The following is a 24,614-nucleotide window of genomic DNA, read 5'->3' as shown; positions in this document are numbered from 1 at the left end:
CAAGTAAAAGAAAGTCATTTTTCACCGTTAAAACGGTTGACTATTTTCTTCCTTTGGGGTAACAAAATGTATCACATTGTTAGAACTCGTCTGGGTTTGCAGTGGTGGGGAACAAATGCAGGGAAGCAGGACGGAAGGATTCTCAAAGAATACTTTATTTTCTAAGAACTGTGTTGAAAAATCCATCCATCCATCCATTTTCTTAACCGTTTGCTCCTCGCAAGGGCCGTGGGGGTTGCTGGAGCCTATCCCAGCTGGCTTCGGGCAGTAGGCGGGATACACCCTGGACTGGTTGCCAGCCAATCGCAGGGCACACAGAGACGAACAACCACTCCCACTCACAAGCACACCTAGGGACAATTCGGAGCACCTAATTAACCTGCCATGCATGTCTGTGGAATGTGGGAGGAGACCAGAGTACCCGGAGAAGACCCACGCAGGCACGGGGAGAACATGCAAACTCCACCCAGGAAGGCCGGAGCCTGGACTTGATCTCGCGTCCTCAGTACTGGGAGGCAGACGTGCTCGCCAGTCAGCCACCGTGCCGCCCATGTTGAAAAATCAAGAATGCCAAATTTAGTAAAAAGTCCACAACCCATTGACCAGGCAGCGCTGCACTTAGACGTTGCACTGGCCATTGATTTATTTAAAAAAAAAAAAAAAAAAGTCGTTTATGGCGGCATACATTGTGATTTTACCAATTGTTATTCAACGTTTTTGGCAGTGAAAGAGTTAAGTTGACAAGAGGAAGACTAAATGTTAGCCAATTGCAGGATTATATTTGGCATTATTCTTCGCATTATGGCAGAGAAGCAGCAGTTGAAAATGAACAATTCATTTGTGATCAATGAAACATCACGAAATGTAACATCAAGGTTTGTACCATTTCTACTACAGTATATCAAAAGTTGTTAAATTCTAAACTTTTTCTCATGAAGGCAACAATTAAATAGAAAAATAGAATACAAAAAATAGAAGTAACTTTTCCCTTTTTATCTCCGTAAGAACTTTTTGGTGTCCAATGTGTTTTTTGGCCTTCATTACGATTCTGCGCCTCTGTAGGGTATTGAGTCCTGGTGTGTGATTGATGACGCTGGTGTTTTGCTGCCACGATGTCCCCCCGGTGTGTCGCATACCACATACAGCGTGTGTGCGTGTGCTGTTTGAAAGTCATTAAAAATGTTGCGCGACGGAAGGCTTTGAGAGTCTTGAGGAGCCCTTGTCCATTTGCACCCTTAGTAAGCATCATTGTGATTTATCCAGGTCTACTTGTGGACACGCACACGCCGTCAATATTAGATAGGCGTGTACTTGGGAGAGGACACCTGAGTTTGTAAATCAGTTCTCCCCCCCCCCCCCCCCCCCCCCCGACCGTCTGTTGCTCTCGTCGCGTTTTATCTACGTCTTTGATCACCTTCTTGCCAATCTGTCATCCCCCTCCTGTCCCTTCCATCCTTTGACTCCATTTGTTTACGCCTCTCTTTTCATTGCGCTTGACCTTTTGCTTTGTCTCCATCTGTCGCAGTCTATTATGCACAAACACGCACGCACACACACATAGCTGTACCACAGGTTTCACTTTGCAGATCAGGAATGTAGCTTATGTACGCAACATCTGTCCCTGTCTAATTTGTCCCGTAACTTTGTATAAAGCTGGAAAAACAACTTTTTTTGTGGTTTTAGCCAAAACTGGAAACTCCTCTTGTAACTTTACTCTAACATAGTTTTTGTTTCAATTTTGAGCACGATGTCACGTTTCCCTCGTGAGGTTCCAGTGCCCCCCCCCCCCCCCCCCCCCGTGAAGGATTGTGCTGCACTCGTCTTAACGAGACAAATAACTCCGAGGGAAGTCTTGCTGCGCGCGACCACTCATCAGGGCGCATTAGCAAGCACCAGACGTTCAATAGCCAGTCCAAAGTGCCTTTGTTCCTCCACCATCTATCGGGTAATGGACATGAAAAGAAATAGAGAGAGCTGTTCAAGTAAGGAAGGAGTCCGGGGTCACTTGAAGGAAACGGATTCCAGCTGGAGAACTCCATTACTTCCATTAACTCTATAGTGAGCTGCTAAGCCATATGTTAAACAACTGGCAAGTTGTGTGTTAATAACCATTGGATACTATACTATAAAACCATTTTTGGCGTGATTTTTGTGCTCTCTTTGGTCGAATAAGTACAAACAGCATGATGCATACTGACACTGTTGTTGTGTATTTTAGTTAGGACAGTGCATAATTTGCTGTTTGATGCTAGGACTTAAACCCTGGAAGAAGGAAAAATGTTAGTTGCTATGGAAGTAGATATTGCATTCACTTGAAATAAAAAAACTCATATTTTTTTTTCATAAAAACAGAGCACCAGCTTCTGTTTTTTTTTTTGGGTGGGGGGGAGTATTTTTTTTTATTTTATTTTATTTTTTATAAATAATTACCCCCCTGTTTTTCTGAGTATATTTCCTCCAGTTTTTCTGAATATTCCCCACCTCCCCCCATTTTTCTGAAATTTTTTATGTCAGTAAAAATATTCAGTAAAACAGAACAAATATTCATAAAAATTACACAAAATAACAACACTCCCTCAAAAAAAATTGTTTTTTTCAAAAAGTTTTTTTTTTTTTTTTTTTTCAAGTGAATACAACACGGTTCCGTAAGTTGCTGCTAAGACTTGAATTTGAGAAGAATGGAAAAAACAAACAAAAAAAAAACTTAGGTGAGCTTTGTCACCTTACATACTTTGCGTACTTTTTCCTGCAAATGTTAGCGGAATTACCACTTAGCACCTGGTCACAAGCTGTTGCAGGATTACTTCTTAACTAGACATCAGTACACACTCTACATTGCACCTAAAGCTCTGTCAAGAGTTTATAATTGAACTGTGTGAATGCAAATTAAGAGTGCACAACTGTGCATGCCCGCATTGCCATCTGTTCTGGCATATACAGTGCAGACATGAAATTAAAGTTACATTTGTATACATCTACGGATATTGAATAAGATTAAGTACAATACTTCTCCCTCTCCTGTTTCGTTTGACACTTGACTTTGTTCTGAGATTGTTTCTCAGAATGATGCAGGGGAACAATTAAAGGAGACGATATTATGTAAAAAAATGACTTTTTCATGGCACGTAAACAGATGAGTGGTATTTAAATTCATTTCAATGTCCAAAATTGATTTGATGAGCTTCTTGAGTTTGTCCACAGAACAAATTGAACTTGCTAGTTACCACTGTATCTAATCCCGTTTAGATTAGAATTGTCGCAGCGTAGTGAGCGAGGGAGGCGAGAGGGAGGGCGGCCGTGAAGAGCTGCATTTCATAAGGGGGAGGCGCGCAGTGGAGTGTGAAAGGAGAACAGGTGGCTTCTGTTTCTGCCATCCAGCTTTATTTGCCGTCGTCCTCCCCGCCGCGTCCGGGGAGCCGGTTTGATGGCGGCGCTTCGCGCAAATCTTGCGGCCCGCTCGCGTTGCCGCGTTCACGTGCGCGTGCCAGCGTGAGTGTGTGTTCTTTCACGAGCGGGGTTCCGCTTGGTTTAGAAACAATTAGAACAAGCTGCAGGAGCCCAGAGATCCCCGGTTCTCCAAATGTCACCCAATTAACAGTCGACGGCGAACACGCGAGCAGCGCGCTCCCTCTCGCTCTAATTGTTGCACCTCACTTCGGGAGTCGCTGGCTCAACACCTTAACTCATCACGCGCTCAAGATGAAGACACGTTAAAAAAATTGTACTTTGATGCTGTTTTTGGTCAAGACCATGAATGAATGAATGAATTGATCTTTATTGTCATTGCACAAGTACAGAGTTGGGATAGCCTGATTTATTGGCACCGGTTGTCAACATTTTGCAGAATATCAGCATTGGCCTTTTTTAAGAATCATATAGCTTGTAATAGACCATTTAAAACCTTGTTGACTTTGGGGAACTAATTATTAAAATTTTCATTTAACTTCATGAAAGATGCTGTTGACCCTCGGAACTCTCTGCACCTTCTGTTTTTGTTTGAAATTAAAACTAAAACCAAGGAAAAATGTATCATTTCGTATGTGTTTAAATTTGGGAAAACTTTATTTACTGTGGAAAATAATAGGTAGGTAGCTCTTTACTTGTTTAAGTTTTTATTTATTTTTTTTAAGATATGCCAATGACCAAAGGAGGTCCCTGAAACTTTTGTTAAAATTTTAAAATAAAGATGTTTATTGACAAAGATTTTTCTTGAACTCCAATATTTTGCAAATCTTAGTTGTTCAATAGATATATGCTTAAAACATCAACAAAGTTTTTTTTTATTTTTTATTTTTTTTTATTTATTTATTTTTTTTTTTATTTTTTTATTTTTTTTATTTTGACCCCTTGATCAGTGGAAATTAATATTGTCTCCAAATATCAGTTATCGGCCTCCTTTTCTATTATCTATAATCTGTATCGGTGTAAAAAAAAATCAAACAAAAAAACAAAAAACAAAACATATCGTTCGATCTATAGTACGGAGCAACAAAATGTATTTAACAGGCACAACCTGTCCAAGAAACATGAAAACCAATAACCAGCAGAGGGAGACTGGACAGAAATGCCTGTTGATACTTTTCAGCTACCCGTCATCTTAGATAGGAAGGGACGCAAGAGAGGGGGTGGGAAAAAAAAAAAAGACAAGCTTGTCTGATCTTGAGTGTTAAGCTTGTGACTCTGAGTGGGCTTCAATTAGCCAAATTAGCAATCACTTCTTCAAGACGAGTTGCTCCCAGCCATTTTCACTGAAGCAAACCCCTTCGCTCCCGGCTGTTACACTGAATATTGTGTTCTATTGCTATAAAAACATGGAACCTACCAAAACAAAAGTCTCTTCTTTCATCAGGACAAAAAAGTATTTTTTTTTTTTGAAGCTGTTTCCGTTTTGCAGCAATTAGCATTAGAATATAGCTACGTTTCATCATTATTCACAAATCTGCTTAGAATTGTGGGGAAACAGCTTGTTTATCATGGCCCTGGTTGATTTATTATACTCTGCTGCCATCTTCTGGCCGTTTTTGTAATTACTACCATTTTTTTCATCCGTTCTCTGCAGTTAAAAGGCTGCATCAAAGTCTTCTGTATGCTCTAGCATAAAAAAAATATATAAATACATCTTTGGGACACAATAAATTTTAAATTAAAAAACGTATAAATACGTTCTTGGGAGCAAATGCATTAAGGAACTCAATGCATCCACCTTGTGATTTAGTTCACGTGTTTCATTTTTGTCATCTATTTGTGACATGGTGAAGCAGCATGTGGCTCGTTACTCTGAGTTTATTTTGTAAGTCCTTTCCATGTAATTGCAATTGCAAACAATTGTATGTCAGCAGCTAGCTTTGTCAGGAAATCTTGCATCCATTTGTCAAGTCACTTTTCTTTTGTTGTTGTTTCTCTTAGGCCAACAACCATCCAGGGCGGTGGTCAGGACCAGGCAGCAGCAGCAGCAACCTACCACTAAAGGAGCGAAGAGCATTGCGGGCCGGGGTTGCGCCGTCCCCTCCGCCGCTCACAGGGGACCTCGCTAATGTCCCACATCACCTGCCAGCTCCTTGTTCCACCAGGGAGGAGAATCACTGCCACTCCCCTGCCGGTGCCCCAAATACAGCCCATCGTTCTTTCATCGCCCAGCCTCACCTTCCCCACGCGATGCCGGAGAGAGCGTCGTCCTCCTCCGAGTCCTTAGGAGGAAGCTCGACGTCCCGCAAAGGGGAGCATCACCACCCCAGTCTCATCCCGCGGGCGGCGGGCGCCTCCTCCTCCAGCCTCCACAGCCTGGCCAGCAGGGGGAGCGTCTCTTCGACGGGCCTCCCGTCCCCTCCGGCCTCGACCTCCGCCTCCTCCTCGTCCTCCTCCTCTTCCTCGCCCTTCACGGGACGCCTGGGGCAACCGCCCCGGGGCCCGCTGTCCCTGCACAGCTACTTTCGTAAAAATGTCTTCCTCCAGCACTCCCTGCACAGCGCCGAGCTCCACGCGCTCACGCAGACAGACACTTGATCGCGAGCGGACGTTTTGTTTGCTCGTTTCACAAAGTCGCAAATAAGGAAAAGAGAAACGGTGCACAGATTTAATGGAATGCTCCGCACAACACTTGTGAATGTTTTCACTGACAATTTGTTCAATACTCATCTCACAAAGTCAAAAAGAAAGAAATCAAGACAAAAAAAAAATTCACTTGACATATAAAAGGCACTTGCAGGTGATCTTCAAGTATAAAAAAAACAAAACAAAAAAAACAAGAAACTGAGTAGAAATTTTCCCAACACAATCACGTATGTCACGGATCAACCTTCGCTGACATTTTGTTCATCCACTCACAGGTGGTCTTTTGAAAAAGGCAAAAGAAAACAAACACTGTTGAAAATCACCGGAAGACAACCACGCAACAGACCTGGATGAAACTTCTGACATTTTGTTCATCCATTCTCTCACACACACATGCACACGCACACACACACACACACCATGTGTCAGAGCTCCCACGTGGTGTCATGCCGACAGTTTAGATGTGCTTACGCCCACGGCCGCACACTACCAGGCGCACACATCCAGTCATCCTCATAGAGAGAACAGGAAACAGGATGAACCTCAACCTGAAATGGTGTTTGTTATTTTTTATTTTTTTTTATTTTATTTTTTTAATTTGAACCGTTTTGCTGCTAGATGCGGTGAGGACTGTCTGTCACATGTGCTTTGCAGGGATACTCGCCGATGCCGTTGTCTCACGTTGCCAAAATGTATGCATCACTTCCTGAACACCCTCCCTCCATTCATCCATCCATCCATCCTCCCTTCAGTCCTTTTTTCCTTCCATCCAGCGTGTGCAGGGTGGTGACACTTAAAGGGACACTTACCAGGTGAGCGTCACGAGGCGGTTAACTAAGCCTGCTGCTAAGTTTTTCAAGAAGGGAACTTTTTTTTTTTTTTTTTTTTGAAGAGGTTTTCGCATCATCAGTTCATGCAACAAGGCTTGGTTAAGACAAACCAGTCTGAGTGTGAAAATAAGGCAAAATGTGACAAAAATATTTATAAATATCTGGCAAAAAGATAAGTCTGGTTTTAAAAATGTGTTTTTCTATCCATCCAATACAATTTATTATAATTATGAATTTAGTATTGCATTAGAACGGGGTAGTGATAGGTTAGCATTCTGATTTGCTTACAAATTGGGGTTACATAATCACGTTTGATTAATTATTGCCCCCCCAGAGGACTGAACCAAAATAATCCCTGATGGGAAAAAGGTTCACCACCTCGTTTTATAATTTATTCTAGCACTACTCTTGTAAAATAAATGTCACAAATCATACACAAAATTCAAAAATCCTAAAAGCATCATTTTTTTTCCATTTAGTCCAAAATATTTAAATAAATGTGTACAGAAAGAGGTCATTTATATAGTTTTGGGGCAATCTCGACCCAGCAAAAAAAGATCTAAAATTCCAAGTATTCTGTTGCAAGTTTCTTCCAAAATATCAAAACATTTACAGTAAGCAAAACAAAGTTCTCAAAAAGAGGTTACCTAAAACTGACTAAACACTTTCCATGCGTCCCCTCATTGGTGTGATCCACGTACAATCTATCTTAATCTAAGCACAGGCTTCAAGAATGTTAAAAATCGTAAATGTTGTACTTTATCAGTTAAAATGGGACCAACAAATTGGTAGGAATGCTCGCAGAAAAAAAAAAAAAAAAATCGGGGTTTAGCCATCACACTTGAGCTCAGATCATCTTAAAAGGATTAACTGGCTTTGTCATTAGAATGAAAGCAGAGCTGTTTTACTTGCAGTTTCTTACTGGTAAGAGTATTAAACAGTTGCTTAAAAAATGCGTAGAGAGTTAATGCACGTTTTATGATGGCAACAGTTTGACCGAGGAACTTTTGATTTGTATTTACATTATTTCCTATGGGAAATAAAGTGCTTCTTAAAAGGAACAAATGAGGTTGAGATTGGTCACAGAGGTTCCACTTTATTAGTGATATAGCGTATTAATGCAAGTTTTGTGCTTTTCCAATATGGCAAAAGCTAATCAGGTTTTTGAAAGAGGTCACATCCAATTGTTTTGTCTCCAGTTTCAAACCTCGTTAGTATGGATCCATTTTTACATCAGTTGAAGTAAAAGGTTGCACAAGGCGCTGTTGTTGTTGCCAGCCATTTTGGCTCGACCGTGTATTTGTTGCTGCTGGGTGCCAGAGACCCCCCCCCGCTAAACTCCCCCTTCCTGCCTTCTCCCCCAAACCTTTCCTCTGACCTCATTCACCTCAACCCTGCTAATCACACTCAACTTTATTTAAACCTACGATGTTGACATTCCATCTCATTGAAGACTCAAGAAGCTACATTTCTAATGGTGGGAATATTCATTTTTATTTATTTTTTTAAATTATTGCCTTATTTGTGTTTACCGCCATAGAAAACACGATGAATAATCATGTGGTGGAAAGGACAGTAATAACTCTAATGTTGATATTATGAATGAATCAAAACTAATATATTATTTTAGCTTTTCAAATGTTGCTGATTGAATGTTTTTCCCTGTTCATTTTTTTTTTTTGCTCTTGAATCACTGTTTTGAATTTTAAATGTAAATATGATTCTTATGAGAAGGTGTGAACAAACATCCGTCCACAGACCGGTTAGAGTAGACCACATCATTAAAGAAAAAAACAAAAACAAAAAACAAAGCAACAATCATTGCAAAGAAAATAGTAATAGCTTGTATGTACTCGCACTTGTGAAGGCCTTTGCACTTTAGCTTGGTGCGACCTCAAAACACTCAAATCATTAAAACATGCAATTCAAAAGTTTGGAAATTTGTGTTTTGAAGATTGTCAATCAATTCTTCTTACCTGTAAATGTTATACCTTTGGGAAGTCTACTTTTTAACGCCCTCTTTAACAACACCCCATAAGCGCCATTCAATTCAGTAGAGTCAAACAGGTTTCAAATGATGCCCCATTTGGAAGGAAAACATGTTCTTAGGCTCTGTACCAAAAAGCCACCCCACAGCAGTGTGTGATATACTTTATTCCCATGTCGTACCATTTGTTTATTTCCATTTGAACGCACTATTCAATTCAATGGCGTGCTTGTCACACACTGCTGTGGGATGGCATTTGTGCTGTTTCTATCACAGCACTGTGGCCAGCACGCACTGCACAAATAACGTCCCACACCAATGAATGAATACAACTGCCGTTCCACAGCAGTGTGTGACCACTGTCACATACTGTAATTCTCATGTTACATTGTTGGAAATCTGCAGATTTCCATTGTAAATGATGGATGTTTGTGGGATGTGTCATCCCACAGCAGTGTGTGACAAGCAAGACATACTCAGTTGGCATGTCATACATACAGGCTTTTCATCTTTTGCCCCGTGCGTATTGAACATATTTGTGGGTTGAGCGGCACAATTTGCTATGTGGTCACACAGTGTTGTGGGATGGCATTTGCATTTCATTCATCCTATAAATGCATTGTTTGTACAAATGGGCCACAGTTTCCAAAGGAAACAAAAAATGGGCTTGTCAATGGTGCGGCAAGACGTGAGTATGTGATGTTGGTCACACACTGCTGTGGGACAGTAGTTGTACTGTTTGTTCTTTACAAATGAAGCATTATTTCACAACAGAAGCGATGGAGTTTGTCCTGCTGGTCACACACTTCATCTTTTCAAAGTGAAGTATACATTTTTTTTCTTTTCTTTTTTTTTCTTAATAAATGCCATTCCACAGAAGTGTGTGACCAGCATGGCATTCTCAACATTTCACGTTTATAGGCAAGAAGGATGCTTAAAACACAGATTTCCCAAACTTTTGTTGTATGTTCATTGAAGCTGCTTAATTCCAGTTGAGGTTGAATTATGAGTCTTTGATTTCTATACTGTATCTATGACCAAACATATGTGATGCACACATGGCTGTTTAATATCATTTTGACTTGCTACAGAATAATCAGGATTAATTAGTTATGTTGTATTTTGGGGCTCGTTTTTGGCACCATCAATATTTTATCACAGGATTTTTGCTCCACTGTCTCTGTTCTTATGAATATTTAAAGCCATTAAATCAATGAAAACACTTGAACTGATTTGACTTTCATACTTGCGTGCTGTTTTTTGAAAAAAAAAAATGATCGTGGTTATTTTTACATCATGTTCGCTGTTATGACGGCACATCAATAAAATGTGATTAACCTGCAGAATAACCTTGAAGCGTCAGTCCAGTCGAGATGGACGGCGGGACTCGTTTTACTGCGTCCGTCCTGTCTGCTTGTGATGTCGCGCAGCGGATGGACACTTCGTTGGGTACACCTGACATTCACAACTCATCAAAACATGCAGGATAGGCGCGCTTCCGATTAATACAGATGTTCTACAAGTATTGATTTTTGAAGGGTTCAACGCCGTCGCATCAATTTCCTTGACTTGTTTTTGAAGGGCCAACACGTTTGTGTGAAGCCGCCAGACTTCTCGGTCCGAAAAGTGCCTCGGCTTTCGTCTCGTGTGCGATGACAAGCGCGCGTCCCCCAGGGCGTGAAAGGTAGTCTATGTCTGTGTGTGCGACTTTCATTTATTTGCCTCTCCATTCCACTTGACTACGCAGGCTGGCTGCAAGCCTAACCAGTTGTGTCACTGTGACACCTGAGCAGTGTATGCGTGTGTCACTGAGGCATTTGTGTAAATCACTGTGGATGTTTTTGCTCCATTAACTTTAGTCCCCTGCCATCCATATTGTGTTGTTATTCCTTCATTTGTCCCTTTTTTCTTTTCCATATCAACTGCATTTTTGTCAAGCTTTATGCCTTCATCTGTCCTACCACATACAATGTAAAATTGTCTTGTTTCCATATACAGTGTCGCCTTGAGATCCGAGTGAGCTTACTGTCTTACGGGTTTTGAGATATGAGCTACGGATTGGCCAATGTTTTGCTTTTACTTGCGGTCTGAGCGCTGTACTGTGTGGTGGCAGGTCACTTAACTCGACAACAAAGCGAGTGGCAGTTTCGTAGATGACATGTTAACTCATTCACTCCCAGCCATTTTCACAGAAGCAGTCCCGTTCGCTCCAGGCTGTTTTACTGGATTTTGACTGATTTTGCAAGGCCCACAGAATATTGTGTTCCAAAGCATGGAACCTATCAAAAGAAAGATTAAAGTCTCTTCTTTCATCAGGAAAAAAAAGTATGTTTCTATCTGTTTCCGTTTTGCAGCAATTAGCATTAGAAGAGAGCTAAGTTTAATCAGTTTTCACAAATCTATTCAAAATTGTAAGTAATTGAGCTTTTTTTCTACATGGCCCTGGTTGATCTCCTTTGCTCTGTTGCCACCTGATGGCCGTTTGTGTAATAACTACCATTTTTGCAACCGTTCTTTGCAGTTGAGAGGCTGCATCAAATCCTTCTGTGTGCTCTAGCATAAAAAAACAAAAACAAAAAAAAACAAAAACGTATAAATACGTCTTTGGGACACTTAGAACATTAAAAAAAACGTATTTATACGTTATTGGGAGTAAATGAGTTCAGTAAATATTCTTCCAAATGAGGCTTCAAGCTGCTTATTGCCACTCAGATGGACGTTACTGTCAACCTAAACACAAAACTAAAGTGATTACATATAGCTTATGCTACCTGAATTCTAACATACAATGGGAAAATCCCTTTATGTTGAAGTGAATTGTGGAGATTCATTTAGACAAAAGTAGCATTCTTGTACCATCCATAGGCAATAATAAACCTTTTTTTTTTTTTTTTTTAGTGATTTTTGGCTTTGTGCGATAAGGTTCAGCCCCTTTCCTTGTTCAGTGTATAAAATGATGTGTGGGTTGCCATGTTGGTGCCCTCTCCCTGCTGTCATCCCTCACTTCACATGAACACATAACACATTTTTGCTGACATTTTTAGCCCAGGCATTTCTGCGCGTTTGAGGCGGGCGCGCGTGACGTCGTCGTACACACACACACACACGAACACGCGGCGCTCGCGTTGCCCACTCGGTGTGTCTCTGTACTTGACGAAGAAAAAAACACAAGACAAATTTATTCCTGTGCAAGAAGCAGATGGTTCCGAACGACATTGACAATGAACTGCACCGTTCGGCCCACTCACCATCTCCACTCTTGTCCTCCAAAACACACCAAAACATAATAATGGGCCTTTTGGGGGCTGCCCAGAGGAAAGTGGCGCACTTTAATTTAGCCACCATTCTTTCTCTCTCTCTTCTGCCTATTTATTCATTCCGCTCATCCCCTCTGCTCTCTCCGCTCTAATCCCTCGCTTGGCACGTCCGGAAACGCCAATGCGCAGTCCAGCTGAGATTTGACTTACTTTGCCACCACTTCTAATCTGTAAACAAGACAGATGTTGTCACACTGACATACAGTGGGATTCACAAGTGTGACACGCGTGCTATGATGCTACAAAACATCGATAAACAGTGTGGAATTTGATACCAATTCTTGGCCTTCATTTACAAACAAGACTTCTTTGCCCACTGGTGATTTTGCGTTACAGGCCTTTTGCTCCAGCAGGTGGTGCTAATAACTGTCATCAAAATAAGTCATCTCATTATCCATCCATCCATTTTCTTAACCGCTTTTGCTCACTAGGGTCACGGGGGTGCTGGAGCCTATCACAGCTGGCTTCGGCAGTGCGGGGTACACCTTGAAGTGGTTGCCAGCCAATCACAGGGCACACAGAGATGAACAGCCATCCACGCTCACAAGCACACCTAGGAACAATTCAGTGTTCAATTAACTAATTTGCTCCCAAAGACGTATTTATACGTTTTTTAAATGTTTTTTATGCTAGAGCATACAGAAGGCTTTGATGCAGCCTCGGCACTGAAGAAAACACTTGAAGCAATGGTAGTTATTACAAAAACAGCCAGCAGGTAGCAGCAGAGTATAAGAGATCAAACAGACCCATGTAGAAAAAAAACTATTTTCTCCTTTTAAACAGATTTGGGATGAAACTTAGCTATATTCTAATTCTAATTGCTGCAAAACAGAAACAGAAATATATCTTTTTTTCCTGATGAAAGAAGAGATGCTAATTTTTCTTTTGGTAGATTCCATGTTTTATAGCAATAAAATACAATACTCTGTGGGCCTTGCAAAAGCAGTCAAAATCCAGTAAAGGGGTTGTTTCAGTGAAAATGGCCGGGAGTGAATGAGTTAACCTGCCATGCATGTCTGTGGAATGTGCGAGGAAAACGGAGTACCCGGAGAAGACCCACGCAGGCACGGGGAGAACATGCAAACTCCATCCAGGAAGGCTGGAGCCGGGCTCAATCTTGCATCCTCAGTACTGGGAGGCGGACGTGCTCACCACTAATCCGCCGTCGTCTCGTTATCTGTATTATATTTGATACAGAGTAATCTTGGGATTATGTTTAAAATTTCCATCTTCTGTTTAGTACTGTTTTTGAAGTAATTTTCTTTCTTCCTTTCTTATTCTGCCACTTCTCCCTTTAATTATTATTTTTTTTTTTGATAAAATATTCAGTCAAGTTTCCCTTGTTACAGGTAACGTTAATGGTGAAAAAGGTTTTGATATGATTCAGCTTTGTTTTTTTTCTGTCTTAAAACACCTGGCATTTGGACAGGGGTGTGTAGACTTTTTATGAGACAGCATGATTTTATGAGTTGGCTTATTACTTGCTGAACCCTTGACTATTTTTTCTTTTTTTGCAGTAACTTGGGACTTGTAACTTAAAGGTTAAGACTTGAAATCTGCGACTTGCACATACAGCCGTAGGTGACCAACTCCCATCTCTGCTATTTACAAATATTGGCAGGATGATGTCATGAAAACATCACACATTTAATAGGCTGTGCTGGGACTACGGATACAGACTTTGCTTTAACTTTCACTCGGGAGGTGGCTCGACTTAAGACGCGCAGATACGCGCGGCCACAAAATGTGACACAACGGCTGAGTCTCGTGGGAAAGGATTTTGCAGCAGCTCTGTGGAGGAAGTACAGCAGTGACAGCAGCCTCATTTGCTGCATGATTATTGACTGGCCTGTTGTGTCTGAGGGAGGGGAGGCAACACAAACGTGCGCACACACAGCAGTGTTTCATACTTAAGCCAAGCATGCAGCCCACTAACCTGCCATATGGCTCCTGCTAGTTCAACGTCAGTATGTGCATTAGATGTCGTCATAAGACAATTACAGAATGGCTACTTGTGAACTTCTAACATGTTTCGCACCGTTCCTGGTTTGAACTGACGACCTCGTAGACAATTTGTTGACGACTAGCCTGCAAAGCTAACATTACTGGTGGTACACAGCTATTTGCATCCCATAATATGCAATATGTCGTGCGACTTTTTGTATAATAAACACCGGATTTATTACATTTATCACATCGTAGCTGTTTTTATCAGATAAAAGACAACATTTGAATAAGGCCCAAGCGTGACGGTGACCTCCTCCAAAGGATATTAAGTTCTGCCATGAAATACGACTTTTATTATTTTTGGCTCCCCTGATGATGATTTCCTCATCTGTATACTGAAACGGAGAATATCAGCACAAAGTGGATAAAACTGACTTGTGTAGGCTTTATTTTGCTCTTCTATCGGGTAACTACAAAAGCTGATCACGCTAAACGGGTATGTTGACGGTCTGCATCGAACACGGATAATTATAAAGCAAAGGGTAATAAACAATTTTAGCTAAATTTAAGGCTCATCAAATCCATCCATCTTTCTGAAATACTCTAAAATGCCAAAAAAATTGTCCTGAAGGGACTTTATGAATTGGAAAGTAGTATTGTAATTGTATACATTGTTTTAGCTGCAGTGTTTTTTTTTCTCTTTAGTATTAATGGGATGTACATCAGTATTTGTAAGCACAGGCCCCATTAGCTCAGTTTTCATGCAATCGATGCCTCAATATTTGCTATTATATTTCCTACAGGATTACTAATTTTCATAACACAGTATTAACGAACTGATTAACTGCAAGAGTGTAACACACAAAGTCAAATGTGTTACTCTCAACAAATGTAAAGTTCAGCAACTTCAGCATGTTAAAAAACTAATAAAAACAATACCCGAAAGTAATAACACACAAAACAAATATTGCTCAATTACAGATAAATAAATAAAAATATAAATGAGCAACTAAAGCATGTGTAATTGTTCCTAAACCAACAATGCTGCAAGAGAGCAAAAACACAGTCATTGAAATTTCAGTTTTAATTTCGGCCACCAGGGGGGTTTGTGTGCACATGAAGCCACACGAGCAAAACCTTTTTGCGAACCAATGGGCTCTTTGCACAGCTCGACTACTTCCTGAACTGAATACCACGTTTTTGTTTCCTGTCTTTCATGAGTGGACAAACTGATTAATCCAGGTGTGTCTGGCCAATGTTATTGTTGTTACTAAGATCAGGCACACCTGGATTAATCAGCTTGTCCACTCACGAAAGACAGGAAATGAAGGACTGGTGTTGAGTTCAGGAGGTAGTGGATTTGTGCAAAGAGCCCAATTGATGGAAAGCTCCGAGTGTTCAAAAAGCTTTATATGCCCATCACTTCAAGTATTCCGCCCTCCACTGCTCCACTTTGCCAGTGAGCCACACCCACCTCATTAGCCACTCTTCCCACCTGGACGCACAGGTGATTCAAATCAGCCACTACCTCAGCCTCTTGGCAGGATAGGAGTTTATTACTTGTGATGGGGTCCAATGATAAAACTAGCGTTTATCCGTCAACTTTCTATCCAAGAGAATTGACAGCCATTTTGATGAAAAATGGATTGGGTTGGAGGATATTACCATTGCCTATGAAGTTTTTATTTATTTATTTATTTTTCTTTTTTTTAATTTTTATTTTATTTTATTTTTAAATTAAACTGCAATGGCTGGTACATGGAATCTCCCCCTCATTTACACCGGTGATTGCTTGGAAATGTGATCATCCAAAGGCTTTACAGGTTTGTACAGTCCAGATTTATTTTCCCTTAATGGCATTGAAGTTAGCTGTTCCATGCAAGACTAGCACTTTTATTTTGTGTTAGCAACTTAGCATTTGCTAATTTGTGATGTATTGCTTTTATTTATTTATTTATTTATTTATTTCAATCATGTTCCAACTGCCAAGACCATATGAATTCAAGTTAATCAACTGTGCTTGTGTTTAAAATGCTTTTCTTTCTGTGGCCTGAGATTCACCTCTCCACCAACACTCAATTTTCAGCCCTTATTAAAAATGTCTTTCAGTATAATATTTACACTGTTTTTTGGCACGGTGCTATATTGTTGCCTTATTTATTTTTTTCCTCGATGCAACCTCCTGCCTCCCACAGTCTTTATTTACTGTACATCGATACTTTCTATATAGGCTACACTTGCGGGCTAATGATGCATGCTAACTATCTTGGAGACCTCGGAAACTGAGGTCTGATGATTTAAATGAGTTCCCGCACCATATTGAAGACTATCTTATGTCATGTGGAGATATGCTGTATTGCTTCCCAGCTCGGTCTGCCTCGTTGCTTGCCAGGGGAAAAAAAAAACAAGTGTGTGCTGTATGCATTCTGTAACTGTGTAAGGAATTTAAAGGAATTCAATGTGCTTGTTCTTCCACACGTAACTCATCCAAATATACCCGGATGGACCTCGCTTTGTGCGCTGGTATCAGAAAATGGACTTGCGCACATTGTGTCCACAAAGTTGCAATCATAACATTTAGATTCAAGGAGCAGTAAATGATTAATTAGTTGACTAAAGTGTGTCCCAGTATTTTTGTCGATAGGCTATATTTTCATCTTCAGAGTCTCCAAAGTCAAAGTGCACCTTTTTGATTTGATTTTTTTGCAGAATTGAATATGTGTAATATCAGCAATAACAATACGGTAAAATGCCGTGCACCTGGAGGATACAAGTCGGCCTTATGTTGTGTGCATTTCGTATCGGTCCTGTGCAGAGCTCATCGTCGGCACACGAGTCAGGGGAAATAACAACCAAGCACCGGTCAGTGACAAGACAAGTAAATCTCATTAATGGATCGCCTCCATCCGTTTCCGTGAAGTGTGCATGCGCGATTGTTGGTTTGTGCCGTGTTGGATTTGCACGTCTGCATGAGCAAACGCAACAAAAGTTGCATCTGTGAAGTATGCAAATAGTGTCGCTGTTTTCCATACACATAAATATTTAATAGGCTACTTTATTGCACCTTTGTGCTGAAGGGGGTAGTTGTGGCGCATAACCACTTTGACTTGGCCATCATGAAACATTTAAATATCTCTCTTAATAATATGAGTTGCTGACTTGCCGTTCCTGTTCCTGCTCTCCGTCTCACTGGCTTGGCATATTACCTTACGGTGAATCTCTGAGTGAGCTCCAAGCAACAAGTGTGGTCCAGTAATTTGGGCTTCAAAAATTTCCAGTCAAACAATCGGATTATATTTAAAACATCACCAAACGTTACTGAATAGAATGCATTTACTTCAGCTTGACAGTGACAATATTTCAAAGAGTAGCACACTTCAATATCAAAGGCAGTTACTTTTAAAATCAAGTAATGAGTAAAAGGTAACTAAGTCACGTATTAAAAGCAAGTCATCAGTAAAATTACGTCCTCAACTTTACTCCTCCAAAGTAAATGTGGCAACACTGTTGTGGTCAGGAAAAAAGAAGCCTGAACACGACAGGGTTGCCACTTTATTTTTTTTATTTATTTTTTTATTTTTTTATTTTTTTGTTTTGGCTTATGAGGCACTTATGATTTGAGTGCCAAGTACTCAAACATGACCAAAGAATGAAGTCTGACTTCCTGTTCCTGACTTTGTAACTTGGTACGTTGTCATGTGGCCAACTTATGGTTGAGTCCTTTACAGTGTACTTATTCAACATTAAAAATAAATCCAACTCCTTGCTCCCTGCTTGCAGCTATTATTGTTCCTGATTTAGCTGTTTCCGGCTACTTGGCAAATTATCCTGAGTGGCACCTATAATCAAGCCTGCTGCCTCGCAACCATGTGGCCAAGCAATGTGCGCTGATGAATTTCTCTTACTTCACCTGTGACTCACTCTCTGTGACTTGGTAGATTTGCCTGTGTGCAACTTATGATTGAGTCCTAAGTAACTCATTTGCTCCCAATAACGTATAAATAGTTTTTTTTAATGTTCTAAGTGTCCCAAAGACGTATTTATACGTTTTTTTTGTTTTTTTTTGTTTTTTTGTTTTTTTTTATGCTAGAGCATACATAAGGCTTTGATGCAGCCTCTCAACTGCAAAGAACGGTTGCAGAAATGGCGGTTATTACACAAACGGCCAGCAGGTGGCAGCAGAGCAAAGGAGATCAACCAGGGCCATGTAGAAAAAAATAACTCTTAACCCCTCTGTTTTAAACAGATTTGGGATGAAACTTTGCTATATTAGCTCAATTACTTACAATTTTAAATAGATTTGTGAAAACTGATGAAACTTAGGTCTCTTCTAATGCTAATTACTGCAAAACGGAAACAGATAAACATACTTTTTTTTTTTTTTTTTTTTTTTTTTTTTTTTTTCCTCTCCCCTGATGAAAGAAGAGACTAATCTTTCTTTTGATAGGTCCCATACCTTTATAGCAATCGAACACAATATTCTGTGGTACTTGCAAAATCAGTCAAAATCCAGTAAAACAGCCGGGAGCGACCGGGATTGCTTCTGTGAAAATGGCTGGGAGCGAATGAGTTAATTTTCATAGCAACAATTGGTAAAACAATTTGCTAGTGGGACTGGGCGAAATGAGTTTTGCTTCCTGTTTCTGACACGCCCTTACTGTTCCCGAGTTTGTTGTCTTTGTAATTTGCTATATTGGCCTACAGCTCACCGAGGATTGAGACACAGTACTCAATCTAGTAAAAAAAAAAAGTTACTGACCAAGAAAATGAAGTCAGATTCCCTGTTTCTGGCATCCTGTCACTGTTCATGCTGATTCTGTTTTTGTATTTTACTTAGCAACTAGTGGTGAAACAAATGTGCTGTGACCAACAAAAATACATCTGACTTCCTTTACCTACCTTGCTTTTACTGTTCCTGCCAACTCTCTTTAGCTTGCACTTTCAGTACCTTTTGGCACAGTTCACTGTTTTTTCAGTCAGCGTGATGTGTGTGGTGTATTGTTGGTATTGCAATGTTTGTTTGATGGCAATATGGATCAGAGGATGATGCTTGTTAAAGCTGTTGATTTAGTCACACTTGTACATGAGAAAGGAACAAAGTATTTAATGGTTAGCATGTTGGCGTCGCTTCAAACGTCTTTCTGAGTACATACAGATGAAGGGAATTCTTGAACTTCATGAAAGGATTAAGTTGGAGCAGATCTTAAGTAATGGAAGATGAATAGTAATCAATTAAAGTATGTGACGTGAACGAGGAAAATAAGTCTGTCTTCCCGACTTTCTTTTCCTTTTCCTGTTCCTGTGGCTGGCATATTTTTTTTTTTTTTTTTTTTGAGAGCTCAGTATTCATTCGGCAGCCTTCCCGAGTCAACATGTCATCATACTTTGTGCTCTTTATTTAAAAAAAAAAAATAACTGCTATAAATCCAAGACCCTTAACCATATACTTCAGAGTCCCGCCAGAATTGTCAAGTTGTCAGGAGACCAGAGGAAGATCCAAAGGAAGGAAAGATGAACAAAGTATCGGCGCAATTGGTAACGGTTCGGTGCAGCAATGACTGAACCCATTTGTACTCTGCCGAGCAACAAGTGGCCACGCGAATGTGCGTTTACAACAGCATAATCATAAATTGAGTTTGTTTTTTTTGTTTTTTTTCCCCCCTCTACTTTTGTGTTGCTTTAAACCGTTTTGGTGAGTTGATAATGAGGTTTGGTAGGAAGAATGGAAGGAGAGAATTCAGAAGTATGAGCCACAAACATGGAGGGTTGCGAGGGAGAGAACACCCGAGGCAAAATGGGCCGCAGCTGCGCTAAAGATCGGCCAGCCTGCTTTTAACAGCACGCGGCGCTGTGTGTGCATGTGTGCGTGCGCTGTTGTATTTTAATGTTGTGGTACGTTTGTGTAAGAACTTCGACAACCGCTGAACTATCCCCTTTTAGTTTGAAGATTAGACTGTAATGAAAATGGGAAAAAAACATGAAGTCCCAAGCCAATGTAACATTTTGCTTAGTTTGGGTAATATGGGGTTAATTAAGGATTTAATTTTATTTTTGAATTTCAGATGCACTTTAAATCTTTTCTGTTACAGTTAATAAAGATATTCTTTCTTGTAAGTTGGTCCATATTTCTTTTATTCTCTTATACGTTGATAAGGATACAGTGTTATGCAGAGGTGTGCTTAACAATTTTATAGACAAATGATACTATTTATAGTCGCGCAGGGGGGGCGCGAGTTGTTTTCTTCTTAATGGGGGGGCATGACAGAAAATAATTGAGAAGCACTGATTTAATGTAAATTTAGTCAGATATGTTCTATATTATTCAAAGATGTTTATTTTATTCACCAATTTCTAAAGTCATCTTTTTCAACCATTTGTCTCCCAGCAGTGCTCACTCCCACAACGGCGCAGATGCAATTTTGTGCCCATCTACACAAATACCATAACAAATCCGCCCATGTGCATAATTAGACTGTGTTTTACACAAGACTTGTGCTGGGCATGAAAATAGGGCCCAGGTTGTCCTAATTATTGGTCTCTGACAGTCTCCAATCAAAATAGAGCAAGGATAAAGAATAACAGCAAACTTGTCATCTTTTCCAGATGTCTTCTTTAATTAGCATTTCTTTTTTTTTCAGTCAGTAGTAACTGGACCATCGAAAAGGGCATTCTTCTTCAAACTACATTTTCATGTTGGCTTCAGGGCCCTAATTATCTCACTCGGATCTCCCCCAACCCACCCCACCACCAAATGAATGCATACTGCAGGCATTTAATCAATTTTATTTTTTATATACAAGAATTTTAAAGGGGGTGGGAATGGCATTTCATTTAAAGAGGGTTAAATTTAGACCAGATTTTTTTAAAATACATGTAATTGCTTCACACATAGGAATGAATACATTTTACAGTAGAAAAAAAAAACGTGGCAGAAAAGAATATGCACCAGCTGTGATTACATTTGAAAAAGAAAGCAATGACATTTTGAGAAAGGTGAAGGCAACAATCGATATGTAATTAGTGTGCTGCCTCACTTCACTGGACTTTCTACTCTGACATCTTTGTATGAAAAGACTCCTGTGCTTTTATTTTCATATACTTACTCTCACGTGGCTTCATTGCTTTTGGAGGGCAAATGACGCTTGAAGAATCCTAATCGGTTTATTATGAGCATTGCATCCATTTTTAGAGGTTTTTTTTTTTTTTTTTTTTTTTTTTTTTTTTTTTTTTTTTTTTGCACTTTCACAGTAAGGTTAAAGTCATTTCAGTTTATTCCATCAGGTTAAATGGCTGTTTAGATTCTTGCTGGGACTTGGGTCATTAAAAGTAAGCGCCTGTTGTGGTGAGAATTTTAGTTGCATTTTGCATTTTTGTACAAAAATTGCATTGAAAAAGTTTCTCCTCCTACATTGATGAACTGCTTTAATTGTGTGGGGAAAATAATGATGATTAAAACATGTTTGTAATGTAATAGAAATGAATAAATACTGTTTTCTTAAACTTTCTTATTGCCAAAATGTGTTTTGGGAAAATGATTCAGGAAAAAAAAATGAAACAAGTCCAGTTGCCTTGATTTAACATTTTTAGATCACGACTTGGAATATAAATACTAGGGATGGGAATCTTTGACTGTCTCACGATTCGATTCGATTACGATTTTTGGGTCTACGATTCGATTCAGAATTGATTTTCGATTCAAAATTATTTGATTGACAAAGGATTTCTGCTTCAATTTACAGATATGCACAGAATTGTCATGATGTACTCCATTCTGCTTTGCAAGACAAAATTACAAATAGACATTAAATTCTTTTTTTCCTTTCTTTTTTTAAATTAAACATTTTTGTGCTGTAAGTGCATTTTTCCACAAACAGCATGTGGGCTACAACTGCCTTTTCCCCTTCTTCATTTCTAATTTAAGAAAAATTTATTTTTTGATATTAATATCTTTCGATTAATACATGAGCATTTCGATTCTTTTATGAATCGATTTTTTTTGGCACACCCCTAATAAATACACAACGCATTCACTCCCAAAAACGTATTTATACGTTTTTTAGGTTTTTGTTTGCTAGAGTTTTTGTATGAAGGCTTTGATGCAGTTTCTGACCTGCAGTGGTCGCTTAAAGCGATGGTAGTTATTACCAAAAAAAAAAAAAACGACCAGCAGGTGGCAGCAAAGTATAAGAGATCAACCAGGTCCATGTTGCAACAAGCTCTTTTTCCAAGTATTTTCAACAGGTTTGTGAATAATGATGAAACTTAGCTAATTCTAACGCTAATTCTAACAGATAAAAAAAAAAAAATATACCGTACTTTTTTTTTTTTTTCCTGATGAACGAAGAGACATTTTTCCATTGGTAGGTTCCATGTTGCTATAAATAGCAATAGAACATGAAAATGGCTGGGAGTGAATGAGTTAACAAAATCTAAATTTTTAAGAGCAATTGTACTTTTAAGTTTAAATTGATTTTCATGATTCTTCCATTTCTATTAAACTGATTTTATATTGTACAATCCATTAAAGTTTACACTGATTCAAAGTGGTATGTTATATTCTCAATCGCCAGACAAACGAGTTTTTAATTTCAGCACCATGTGCTTGGACAGCTCCAGCCGGAGTTGGCTGTACATGTCCGTGTGAGACTTTCAGCACCAGCACTCGGAGACAGCTCCTATTCATGACTTCGCAAGTGAGTCGCTCTGTGGACACAGATTTGAAAACTGATCATTTCGGGGAGTTTTTTGTTGCGTGTTACTTTCTAACTCTTAAAATATAGCTCTACTCTTACCTCTGTTGCTGTTTGGTTTACTCATTATGCAGTTAGTGTAATTTGCATTGTTTGTGGACATCACGTTGACACTCCCGAGCTTGTAAATAAATCCTAATAAGAGATTACCGTCCCTTCTTTCAACGTGTCCACGACAAGTGTTTTGTTCCCCCCCCCCTATTGCTGCCATTAAGACGTTGAAAGAAAAAAAGCAGTGCTATAATTACCCTTGAGAACGTCCTCTCAACACCCGGCACCACTTCAATAGCGTGGCTGCGGGCGAGGATCTTCTGCCTCCTTACTCTTGGTCTTTTCTTGCAATCTCACCACCACCGCCATCTTTATCTCCTGGGTTAACAGCACGGGTGGGTTGGGGGAGCATAAAGGGATTTAATTTTATGGCTGACTTCAGAGGACTTCATTTGAGGGCCAGACGCGTGATTGAGAGAAGAATCTATAACTGTTTAAGGGCAGGTGAAATGGAATTGGTGGTGGTGGGGTGTTGTCATAGTGATGTATAGCAAAAAAACACAACACAATGTATGTTAATGGCATGATGCATGTCCAAAGCTGTTTTCTCTCTTATCTTAACACTGCATGCATTTGGCCTCCAGTAAAAACACGTTAAGCATTTGAGCCTATCATTGAGACCATCGCTTGAAATTGCATTGGAGGGATTATTCGTACTTAGGCCAGATCAAATTTTGGAGGCGTTCTAAATTTCTCATCAAATTTCCCAGACATGTTCATCCTGGATATATGAAGTAGCTCTTGCTGGAGTCGTTTCTTATCTTTTAAGCACTAGTGGGATCCTTTTTGGGGTACTTTGAGTAGCAGAAGGGCACATTTCAATAACGCTATTGGGTCTTGTTTTTTTTTTTTTTTTTTTTTTTTATCGAGTATGTGCTTGGGCATATTTCCATAGTTTTTTTATTTTTTTTTTTTTATTTATTTTTTTGTTAAATTTACCCGCATAAGTTGAGAAGGCACATGAATTTATGGGGGGGGGGGGTCATATTAAAAATATTAGCAGAAGTGCACATTTCAATAACGCTATTAAGTTTTGTTTTGTTTTTTATCGAGTATGTGCTTGGGCATATTTCCATAGTTTTTCTTTTTTTTTCTTTTTTTCTTTTTGTTTGTTAAATTTACCCGCATAAGTTGAGAAGGCACATGAATTTATGGTGGGGGGGGGGGGGGGTCTTATTAAAATTATATTGATTCATTAAACCACAAATCAATATTGGGCTATGAAAAGTAAAATTAATTCAATATTTTTTTTTCCATTTTTTGTACCCAGCCTTTTCTTCAACTTTTCATCACTTTATCATCTCCTCACCCCAACAACAGCCTTTCAATAATCATTCTATAATCATTCTAAGCAAACCAATCAAGTATTCAAACTTGATTTGTCATTGAGGTGTTTTAAACTAAAAGCCAGAACTAGCTGTAAAAAATTCCAAAACCTTCACAACGATGAGGAGCCACATCCAATTAACAGGAGATGATGATGGATATCTGTGTTGTGGTTTGGTTGTTTTGTAACCACCCTGCTCATGATTATGTAATGACCCTTTTATTTTATTTCTTTATTTTATTTTATATTGGATAGCAATTAGCCTAGCAAGGAAAAGTACTCTGTAATAGATTTGCAAAGGCCATCAATGACTCAGCGCACAGACACACACACACACACACACGGTCACACTAA

General features: G+C 39.5%; 2 protein-coding genes across 8 annotated transcripts in view; both read left to right on the top strand.

Annotated features, from left to right (window-relative positions):
• The window catches only part of ccser1 (coiled-coil serine-rich protein 1), a 106,431-nt gene extending 96,335 nt beyond the window's left edge, over window positions 1-10,096 (top strand). For 2 of the 7 annotated variants that reach the window (XM_077521080.1, XM_077521079.1), the window contains exon 11: window positions 5,407-10,096. In XM_077521080.1, coding sequence (XP_077377206.1) covers window positions 5,407-6,003 — 597 coding nt within the window. In that variant the 3' untranslated portion in view covers window positions 6,004-10,096. The remainder of the gene's footprint in view (window positions 1-5,406) is intronic. The other 5 variants (XM_077521083.1, XM_077521082.1, XR_013283489.1 and 2 more) reach the window with 4 other exon arrangements.
• A 5,592-nt stretch (window positions 10,097-15,688) lies between these two features.
• Window positions 15,689-24,614, top strand: part of grid2 (glutamate receptor, ionotropic, delta 2) — a 475,459-nt gene continuing 466,533 nt past the window's right edge. The window contains exon 1 of the mRNA XM_077522426.1: window positions 15,689-15,955. The gene's annotated coding sequence lies outside the window, so the exon portion shown is untranslated. The remainder of the gene's footprint in view (window positions 15,956-24,614) is intronic.

The sequence above is a fragment of the Festucalex cinctus genome, chromosome 5 (genome assembly GCF_051991245.1).
Source record: "Festucalex cinctus isolate MCC-2025b chromosome 5, RoL_Fcin_1.0, whole genome shotgun sequence".
Classification (NCBI taxonomy): Eukaryota; Metazoa; Chordata; class Actinopteri; order Syngnathiformes; family Syngnathidae; genus Festucalex; species Festucalex cinctus.
This window is presented reverse-complemented; position numbering and strand designations above follow the sequence as displayed.